This window comes from Scyliorhinus torazame, chromosome 9 (genome assembly GCF_047496885.1).
Source record: "Scyliorhinus torazame isolate Kashiwa2021f chromosome 9, sScyTor2.1, whole genome shotgun sequence".
NCBI lineage: Eukaryota > Metazoa > Chordata > Chondrichthyes > Carcharhiniformes > Scyliorhinidae > Scyliorhinus > Scyliorhinus torazame.
Window position 1 is genome coordinate 58,744,174 of NC_092715.1, and position 10,786 is coordinate 58,754,959.

The 10,786-nt window shown below is 43.4% G+C and overlaps 1 protein-coding gene across 4 annotated transcripts; it reads left to right on the forward strand.

The window, feature by feature from the left end:
• Positions 1-607: 607 nt before the first annotated feature.
• LOC140429220 (G2/mitotic-specific cyclin-B1-like) lies at positions 608-10,524 on the forward strand. Of its 4 annotated transcripts, none has more exons than XM_072515960.1 (9): positions 608-657; positions 1,619-1,765; positions 7,396-7,542; positions 7,941-8,117; positions 8,484-8,642; positions 8,951-9,187; positions 9,673-9,813; positions 9,937-10,047; positions 10,316-10,524. In XM_072515960.1, the coding sequence occupies exons 1-9, from the start codon at positions 637-639 to the stop codon at positions 10,421-10,423; spliced, it is 1,248 nt and encodes a 415-aa protein (XP_072372061.1). In that variant the 5' UTR covers positions 608-636; the 3' UTR covers positions 10,424-10,524. The 4 variants fall into 4 exon arrangements, with proteins under 4 accessions (XP_072372061.1, XP_072372062.1, XP_072372063.1 ...); XM_072515961.1 differs by having other exon boundaries at positions 7,944-8,117; XM_072515962.1 differs by lacking the exon at positions 9,937-10,047.
• Positions 10,525-10,786: the final 262 nt, after the last annotated feature.

Below are 10,786 nucleotides of genomic sequence, written 5' to 3' on the forward strand. Positions count from 1 at the left end.
CATGGGATGTGATCAAGGCTGTACACAGACCCCCCATGGGATGTGATCAGGGCCGTACACAGGCCCCCCATGGGATGTGATCAGGGCCGTACACAGACCCCCCATGGGATGTGATCAAGGCTGTACACAGACCCCCCCCCCCCCCCCCATGGGATGTGATCAAGGCTGTACACAGACCTCCATGGGATGTTATCAAGGCTGTACACAGGACCGTCCCCGCCCCCCCCCCCCCCCCCACCACGGGATGTGGATGTGATCAGGGTTGCACACATTCCCCCTGATCTGCATCATGATAAAATAAGATGGCCATCGAAAACATCATGAGATCGTCATGTTTTAATGTAACTTAAATATTGGTGGGATTCCTTTATTCGTGCCATTTTGCTCTTTCCAATCTTAATTCTTACTGATGGCTGGAAAGTGGTCTGACTGCAAAGTGTTTGTGATTCTTGGGTCGAATGTGTTCTCAACCAATAAGGGCTTGTATTAGTGTTTCCTGGTCTGTTCCAATGGGAATTTGTGCCGACAGATTTAAAGGGCTGGGGAGGAGCGGGGGGATTCGAGTGGGGAAGGCAGTGAGTGGTTTGATAGCAAATCAAGAGGGCGGGGAAAAAAAAAAAAAAAAAAAACCCCACAATGGCTGTCCGCATACGAAAGGTAAGGTTGCTGGAATTTTAGTGCGACTTTTATAAAACGAAGCTCATTTTCTAATTTTAAGGGTTTTTTTTTTGTCAATTGCATGTGGGACCTGATCGAAACCGCTCTGCTTTCTGGACGCAACGCATTGTTTGAAACTGCACTGTTTTCAGCTTTGCCAATTGGTGTTTTATTTTTATCCAGGCTTAACAATTATTGATTTGCATCAGATATAATGTAGAGGGTAAATGTCACTTACGAATGAGACACTGGGTGTCACACACCTTTCAGACTAATGCTTGTTTTTGTGTTTCTAGTGTGGCTTCCTGCTATCCTATCTGCATTCTTCCCTGTGGGTTTGTATGTTGTTCACACTCTTGGCCCTGAAATTAATTAGTTATGTTAATTACAATAGCTTTTACTCCGCCTACCTTAAATTGCCATGGGTTCAGCACTTGCATTGTTGAAAGCAGGCTGTCCCCGACCTAACACCAGGGCAATGGGCCAATCCACCGAACTGCACATCTTTGGACTGTGGGAGGAAGCCGGAGCACCCGAGGAAACCCACGCGGACACTCGGGGATACATGGTGCTCATTAATGTACATGATGGCACCATAATAACCGTTCCCCTTGTTATTAAGAGGCTTATTTTTCTATGAGCAAGTAGGCTCTTTTTTTTTTTTTTCTTGCTTTATAAATGTTTCCAATTTTGGAACAATATTCTTATCAAGAATTCGGTACTCTGCTGGACTACCTGTGAATTGGTGGCATTGCATGGTACTAGACTCTAGGGACTTTCTCAGGGTTAAACATGACTTCCTCCAGGAAGCAAGTTCTTTTTAATAGCAACTTCACCACTATACTGCAATATAATGTGTGGGGACTATCTGACTGGTGTAACCATTTTTTAACTAATTGACTTCCCCCCCCCCCCTAGTCCACACTAAACTGTTCAAGTAACTGCAGTATTCTCCTTCTAGGCTACTCGAGCTGCTGCTACTGAAACAGAAGTCCAATCAAAAAATTGTCCAACAATGACTGTCTTGGAGCATAGAGTTGCTTTGGTGAATATCATCAATAAGCCATGTGCAACTCTGGGTCTGAAAAAGGTGCTGGCTCTGAAAAAGGTAATGGATTGTGAATTCCTAATTGGGAACTCTCATTTGTTCTCTTATTGTCCTGTGCAATGGCTGTTTTGAGATTTGATATGTTAAAACCATTTGTATGACATCAGTGGTGGTATGTAGAGATCCTGCCAGTGTACTGTATTTTTTTTGCCCAGTTTCTGGGGGTATGCTGGCTTACAAAGTCTCTCTGATCAATGGTATAAGGTGCCCAGAAATAAAGTTTTTGACTGAATTAGAGGCTTTGCTGTGATTCCATCCACTACTAAATGGCTGAGATGCATACCTGCATCTTGGTGGCAGAGTTAAGGGCAATTTAGCACAGTCAATTTTCCTACCTTGCACATCTTTTGGGTTGTGGGGGTGAAACTTGTGCAAACTCCATACAGACAGTGACCCAAGGCTGGGATTGAACCTGGGACCTTAGTGATGCAGCAGTGCTAACCACTGCACAATCGTGCTGCCCACTTGGTGGCAGAATTCAAGAAGCAAAGGCAGGTGGTGTCAGTGGGACCTTCAGGTTGGTGTAAGCCCTGGCTCCCAATTCAGTTGGTGTTGGAGAAGACCAATCCGTTAGTAAAAGCACATAGTGCTGCAATAAAGGGTGTGGGGGTGGCTCTCGAGGCTTAGTGACCAGATAGCCCTACTGGCAGTGTTGCAGATGGCTGGTGTGCCAGAAATGGATGATCTGGAGGATCATTCCAGGAGGCAGAATCATGTGATTTTAAAAAATTTTTTTTGGGGTGGGGGGGAAAGGAGGAGGAGAGAGAAAGGAAGAAAATGAGGGTGGAGCAGTAGAGACTGGTGGACTCTCTCCCAAGGTGAATCATCAATAATCACTAACCCCCCCCCAGAGTTACTTGCAAGTAGTGGAGCAGTAGAGACTGGTGGACTCTCTTCCAAGGTGAACCATCAATAATCACTAACCCCCCCCCCCCCCCCACCCCAGAGTTACTTGCAAGTAAAATGAGCCAACTGTGACCAAGGGTTTATGAAGATTGGGGGAAAGGCCAGTAAAATATTGTTCCGTGTGCAGCTTAAAAGAAAATACAAAAGGCAAACTTAAAATATATGGACATAGACACTAGGTGAAGCATACGGAGTATAGTGCTAATCTGCAGAGAAGATGTGTGGAGGGATTGGTTCAGTCCATAAGAGGGTCATTTAGGAGTCTGGTAATAGCGGGGGAAGAAGCTGGTTTTGAATCGGTGTGCGTGTTCTCAGACGTTGCATCTCCTGTTGGGTGGGAGGGATCTCTGATTATGCTGCCTGTTTTCCCAAGGCAGTGGGAGGTGTAGATAGCCAATGTATGGGAGGGGGGTTTGTGTGATGGGCTGGCTGTGTTCACGACTCTGTAGTTTCTTGCTGTCTTGGGCCGAGTCAGTCGGTGGCATGACGAATTTCCTGCTGACCATCTCCACCTCGACCCTGTTGATGCAGACAGCGGTGTGGACAGTACGAAGTCAATGCCCAGCTCTTTAGTCTTGCTTCCATTGAGGTAGCGATTGTTGATGTTACACCACTCGGTTCTCTATCTCCCTCCTGTATTCTGACTCATCGTTCATGATCCAACCCACTCAGTCACGTTGTCAGCAAACTTGTAGATGGAGTTGGGGCCAATTCTGCCATGCAGTCGTGTGTGTGTATATGGAATATAGTAGCGGACTAGTACGCAGCCTTGCGGGGCCCCGGTATTGAGGCCTATCATGGAGGAGGTGCTGCTTATCCTTACTGATTTGTGATCTATGGGTCAGGCAGTTGAGCAACCAGTTGCAGAGGGAGGAGCAGAGTCCTAGGTTTTGGAGGTTTGATATGAGCGTGGCTGAGATTGGTGTTGAAGGTGTCAATAAATAGGAGTTTGATGTAGGAGTCCTTGTTGTTGAGATGCTCCAGGGACTGGTTGCAATGGTATGTGAATTGCAGTGGATCAAGCATTCTGGGAATATGGAGTTGATATGTCTATGACCAACCTCTTGCAGCACTTGATTACAGCAATCGGTGTCAAGGCCACTGGACAGTAGTCGTTGAGGCACATTGCCTGGTTCTTCTTTGGCACTGGTATGACGGTGGTCTTCTTGGCCTCTGAATAGAGTAGGGAGAGGTTGCAGATGTCCATGAACACATCTGCCAGCTGGTCTGTGCAGAATCTGAGTGTATGACCAGGGACCCTGTCTCCTTCTGCGGGTTCACTTTCCAGAACTCCAATCTGACTTTGGAAGCTATGACTGTGGGTATGGGTGTGTCCTGAGCTGCTGGGGCAGTTGACAGTGTGATTTCCTGCCGAACCAAGCATGGGATGCATTGAGTTCATCGGGAAAGGATGCGCTGCTGCTGTCGGCTTTGATGTTTAAGCCTTGCCACAATGCGACAAAAGTCTGATTCTCTCTTGGCATCCCTGATGATTTTGTGGAGGTCGTACTTGGTTTTCTTGCATAGGTCAGGGTCGCCTGACTTGAACGCCTCAAACCTGGCCTCCAGTGGGGAGTAATCCTCAAGCCTGGCCTTCCGTGGGGAGTAATCTCCCGAAAGCCATTCTTTGACCTTGTAGTAACTGGATTCTCCCGCTTGAAGTTCTGCTTGTATGCCGGGAGAAGGAACACTGTCTTATGGTCTTATTTGGGTGTGGTTGGGGGATGGATGGCTAGGCACCCGTTGTTGTTGCCCTGGCGGGACAGATGTGCTGGTGGAATTTTGGTAGTGCACTGCAGAGGGAAGGGCAGGAGGAGTTGGAATCCCCATTGGGCCCAGAGGAAATGAACTGGGCTAATGCAGACAGTGGCACTGATGGTTTCCCCATTACAAAGGTTTGAGGGTCAGTTGATCCTGCAATGACTCCTTGTCTCGGGATTCATTGTTCATTCTACTTGTGCAGGCCTCCCATTTCCCTAATCCTGAAGGTCAAGGACCCTATGGAATGTGGGTCATTGCAACCCAATTTGCTTCTGAATGCAGATGCTAAATTGTTCACGATGTCGGTGAGGTGATCGTGGAGGCACAGACAGGATTTGGCAATTGTCTGCGAATATACATCTGCTTTTCTTCCCTTCCTCCACCTCCTGTGCCCAAACTGTGATCTACAGATATTGGAAAAGCATTTGATAGGATGAAGTGGGGATCTTTATCTTGGGAGGTTAGTTTTGGGAAGTTTCATGTCCTGGATTCTGTTTTTGTACAGGGCCCTAGTGTTCACATAAATGCCTTAACCCAGTTATTTTCCATTTCTGGGTATAAGGTGGGGATGTCCATTGTCTCAGCTTCTATTTGGCAGCAATTGAACCACTGGCTATTGTGTTAGGTTTTCTAGTAGTGGAAGGGGATTAAATCCTTGAGGGAGCATAGGGTGTCCTTGTATGCAGATGATATTTACATTATGGATCAAGTTTCCACTATGGGTGAGGGCCTCACTTTAAATTATGCCAGTCTGGTGAATGGGGCCAAATGGGCAGGGTTCACCCCAAACAGGTGCCGGAATGTGGCGACTAGGGGCTTTTCACAGTAACTTCATTGAAGCCTACTTGTGACAATAAGCGATTTTCTTTCATTTCATCCATGGTTTTTTCTTTTTCCATGTCCCCATTTTTCTTTATTTGGGTGGGTAAAACCAAGGATCTGTAGGGCATTTGTCCAGCGGGACCAATCCAAATTCCATATGGGGACAAATGGAGGTAAGATCTTGCTCTAGATTAAAGCAATAATCGCCTTGCATCTGTTGTCTCCTACAAGATATTTTTCAAATCTGGTGGTGTCCAACCTTTGGAAGCAATTCAAACAGCACTTTTGACCACTTGACGTTTAGGTCATGAGTAGAAGGTTTGGAGAAATGGCAGATGGTGTTTAATCTGGATAAATGAGGTAATGCATTTTGGAAGGTCTAATACAGGAAATGGCAGAACCCTTGGGAGTATTGACAGGAAGAGAGATTTGGGCATACAGGTGAACAGTAGTCTGGCATACAGCATGCGTGCCTTCATTAGTCAGGGCATGAGTATAAAAATTGGCAAGTCATTGATAGCTGTGCAGATCTTGTTGGGGCCACATTTGGAATATTATGTACAATTCTGGTTGCTGAACACAGATGGATGCTTTGGAGAGAGTACAAAAGAGGTTTACTAGGATGTTATTAGCTATGAGATTTGAGATTTTTCACTAGAATGATGGTGGTGAGCGCCTGGAATGCACTGCTGGAGGATGTGGTGAAAGCAGACACAATAGTGGCATCTTGGACTAACATGGGAATAGAGGGATACGGATGCTAAGGAGGAAGGTTTTAAGTTAGACTGGTATGATCAGCACCGGCTTGGAGTGTCTGTTGAATGTGGTTAATGAAATGGGAGGGTGAATTGGGTCCTATTTTTGTGTGGGGTGAGCCTAACCATTGGTCTTGTCCCAAGTTGCTGAGCTTTTGGGTCTTTTCTTTGACACTAAAAATCTCTGACATGGTGTTAAACAGGAGCCTTTCCCATTGGTGGCAATATGGTTTGCCTTTGCAGTAGACCTGGGTGAAGGTAGATGTCCTTTTTGCCACCAATGAGGGAAATGATGCTTGGGTGGTGGGGAGGTCTTCTACTCTGTCCAATACTTCGGAGCTCCTATATTTGTTTTTTTATTTAGAGTACCCAATTCATATTTTTCCAATTAAGGGGCAATTTAGCATGGCCAATCCACCAACTTGCACATTTTTGGGTTGTGGGGGCGAAACCCACGCAAGCACTGGAAGAATGTGCAAACTTCACACGGACGGTGACCCAGAGCCGGGATCAAACCTGGGACCTCAGCACCATGAGGCCGCAGTGCTAACCCACTGTGCCACGTGCTGCCCCAGGGAGCTCCTATATTGAAAAGGTCAAGTACACCATTCTGGGTTTTGTAGAGGGATTCTACTAAAGATGGTAGCCATTAATTTCCTTTTGGTTAAGAGTTAGTTACTGTCAGCTGTTGAGGGAGTTCAGTTTCTTGTTTGGAGGGGGTGGGGTAGGATTGAATGTCATCTTGATTTGTTTGTGCTTTTTATTATTGTAACTTCAAGAACCTATTTGTTGCTCCAAATGGTTTTCAACAAAATATAATTTTCAAATTGACTTTATTGCTTTTGTATAGTAGCTACTTCTTGCAAATCTTTGCCTCAATCCTTTGTGCATTGTTTCAGGAACCATTGCATTTGAATGGCTCATCGAGCAAGTCAATACAAGAAAGCGGGTTTATAAGATGTGCTATTGTCAAGGGTTAAGTGAATGTGGCTATTTCATTCCCTGGGAATTGGGAAGGATGCTCAGAAATGTCTCTAACAAGTCCTAAGGTTTGAACAAGTTGCAGCTGGTGTTCTCTTGATTTTTGCTGGGTGGTTTGGTTAGATATAAATTACATTATATTTGACTATTTTATCTTTTTTTGGAATACCCAATCCTTTAAGGGGCAATTTAGCATGGCCAATCCACCTCTGCACATCTCTTTGGGTTGTGGGGATGAGACCCATGCAGACATGGAATGTGCAGACTCGGACAGTGGCCCAGGATCAAACCCAGGTCCTTGGTGATGTGAGGCAGCAGTGTTGACTAGTTATCTTGACCATAAGTTTCTCGCTGGGCAGTTTGGTTGGTGCAGATATGAATGACTCGTTATATTTGAACTTGCAGGAATATTTGAACTTGCAAGAACAAACTGTGATTGCTTCAAAAATGGAAAAGACTGTGGCCCCAAAAATGGAACCAGTGGAGAGGTGCAAACAGCCAGAAACTCCTCCACCAAAAGAATACTGCACTGAAGAAGTGGTAAAACCAGAGGTTTGGGTGCTAATGAATATATTTATCCTGGCTTGGTAATGTGTGAATTCCTGTCACGATACTTTATATAAAAAAAAAAAAATCATTTCAACTTTGACAAAATAAACTAGTTGTTAATGCAATGTTCCAATTGATATTTTAATGAACTAGTTTCTACATAGGAGTTCTTGAGGTTTTGACATTTTATAATGTAAAGGCAAGTAAAGAGACAATACATTATCCACAAAGGAATCAAAATATTTGTTTCTCTTTTCACTTTACAAAGAGCTTAAGGGAATATGATGAAGTGCCCTCATATTTTCTATAAGATGGCTAACTGTGCAATAAGTAGTCAGTTGACTTTGCATGCAATTATCTAGGCTGTCCATTCATCTGGTTAACTTGTGTATCCATTGTAGCAGGTGCCACCATGCCCATCCCCAATGGACATTTCAGCATGCCCATCTGAAGAGCCAAGTGAAGCCTTTTCTAATGAAATCTTGCCTGTTGAAGATGTTGATCTAAAGGATGGCAACAATCCAATGCTGTGCAGTGAATATGTTAAAGATGTCTACAAATATTTAAGAGAACTTGAGGTCCGTTTTCCTATTTAAGAGTGGTTGGAACTTCAGATCAGAGTAACTGGATAAATTAACTGGGATGTGTGTGATTAATGCCATGGAAGGGATGGACCTGATTTTTATTTTTTTTATTTTTAAAATTTTTTTTTTTTGCTCACTGAATCTTGGTGTATAGAGCACTTTCTCAAAAGCAAAAATCACTGCTCCTGGATTTTACCAGAATTTCTTTATGTGGAACTTATTAGTGTGCCCGACATATAGGTAATACTGCTGTTGTGTGGCAGCTCGGGTACTTAAAACTGTCCTGTCTTCTCTTGATCTAAATATTGAAATTCTGTTAAAACGTGTATGTTGCAGCAATTATTTACTATCTGAAATTAGATCAAACAGGCAGTGAGACCGAACTACTTGAGGGAACGAAAGATAACTGGAAGCATGCGTGCTATCCTAATTGACTGGCTTGTGCAGGTTCAGATGCAATTTAGGTTACTTCAAGAAACTATGTACTTGACAGTGTTTATCTTGGATAGATTTATTCAGGTAAGATCCTTTTTTTTTTAAATGGGAGGAACACTACCTGTTTAGTCCCCTGTGCAAACTGGGCCACCCAACTATTCTGTTCCTGTTGCAAGACCTTCAAAAAGAAATGTTGACTCTATTAACCTGATCCAATACTAATTTAATCACCAAAATGAGACTGTTCCTTCTATACTACTTTGCAGTTGACATGATGTAAAGTTTTGTTTTTTTTGTGCAGTCCCATAAGGTTGTAACCCTAATTAATTGTGCCTGATGATTCTAAACTGGTAAAGCTTGGTGTTAAATTCTAACAACTGACTGTTTTCTAGGATAACCCAGTAACCAAGCAGAATCTACAACTTGTTGGTGTAACAGCAATGCTTGTCGCTTCCAAATATGAAGAGATTTATCCTCCGGCAGTAAGGGACTTTGTTGTCATCACTGATGATGCTTACTCTTGTGCTCAAATACAACAAATGGAGAGATTGATCTTAAAGAAACTTGACTTTTCTCTGGGCAAACCGCTTCCACTGCACTTCCTCAGAAGAGCATCAAAAATTGCAGAAGTAAGCTTTGTCTTATGAGACGAACTTTGTTAACCTGTTGCTTTTTTATCCAAATACCCAATGGAGAAATCCCCAACACGTGTTCAAAATTCCCCCCCCCACCAACTCTGATCTTCAGCAATTTTGTTATATTGCTTCTTCAATAGTTGGTCACTTGCGCATCTGGAAAATATTCACAAAATTCCTACAGTGCAGAAGGAGGCCAGTCAGCCCATCAAGTCTGGCTGACCCTCTGAGCACTGTACACTAGCTCACTCCTATCCCAATAACCCCTTAACCTAATCTACACTTCTTGGACGCTAAGACAACGTAGCATGACCAATCCACCTAACCTGCATGTTTGGACATGCACACTGGGCAGAACGTGCAAACTTAATGATCATTAAAGACTTGAATTGAAACCAAGTCCATGATTCTGTGTAGCAGCAGTGCTGACCACTGCCACTGTGCTGCTGTTTTTTGAATAAATGTTCTCTTTTGGTCAGATTGACACTGTACAACACACTCTCTGCAAATACCTGATGGAATTAACAATGGGGGATTATGAGATGGTGCATTATCCTCCATCCCTAATTGCTGCATCTGCCTTTCACCTTTCTCAGAAGGTCTTTCATTGTGGCGAATGGGTAAGTGCATTTTTTTATCTTAAAAATGAATGGCAATTTTTTTTTTCTTTGGGATGATGACACATCGCTTTTTTTTTTTTTTTTGCTGCATACATTGAATCCTGACTTATTACTTTACCCCAGACTCCCCTCTTGCAGTACTACTTGGGCTATAGAGAAGATGAACTACTTCCTGTTATGCAACACCTAGCTAAGAATGTTGTGCAGGTCAATAACTCCCTCACAAAGCACATGGTAAGTTTGTGAGGACGGGATCTATTCCACGGGCTGCATTTAGTTTCTCCATTTTTGGAAGTACCTTAATGAGCTCTCTAGGGGCATTGTCACTAGATTGTGCAAGTGAAATACTACTTCTGCAGACAGTAATGTTGACCTACTGTGAAATTTTACTAGCATCTATATATAACTATTCCACAGGCCCTAGACTTTAATGCTAACATGAGGGCCTGCTAGATAAATTTTCATGACATATGACTCCTTTTTTTTTTTTTTCTTTTTGCAGACTATTAAGAACAAGTATGCTAGAAACAGCCAAATGAGGATCAGCACCATCTTGCAGCTGAGATCTGTGTTTATTTTAGATTTGTCAAAACCACTAATGCCATCCTGAAGCTGAACCATTGCTGGCACTTTTTTTAAATTATGATTCTGTCTTTTATCTTTCCCTTCCCTTTTTTATTCTCAAAGTCAATAAAGTAGTATTTAAAACAATTCTAAGTCTATGCTTGTTGTAATTGTAATTCCACCAGAAGTAAGGTCTATCTGCACTTGATCTTGCAGGGCCTAGCCAGACGGGGGTTCAACAGCCCGACCCCCATCTCTAGAAGCTAGATGGATGCCCAGATTCCATGGAATGTGATGCTCTAATTTGCACCAGTCCCTAAAGGTATTTGTTGTTGGTTGCAGTTCAATAGGTCTCTCATATACATGGGTTAACCTGTCTTTTGACTCCGTATTTACAAAGTTGTCTTCA

Excerpts from the sequence above, each read along its gene's own strand:
- LOC140429220 (XM_072515960.1), top strand. The coding sequence starts at position 637 with ATGGCTGTCCGCATACGAAAG. Across the intron at positions 1,766-7,395 it reads AGGTGCTGGCTCTGAAAAAG|GAATATTTGAACTTGCAAGA; the intron begins GTAATGGATTGT and ends TTGAACTTGCAG. Across the intron at positions 8,118-8,483 it reads AATATTTAAGAGAACTTGAG|ATCAAACAGGCAGTGAGACC; the intron begins GTCCGTTTTCCT and ends ATCTGAAATTAG.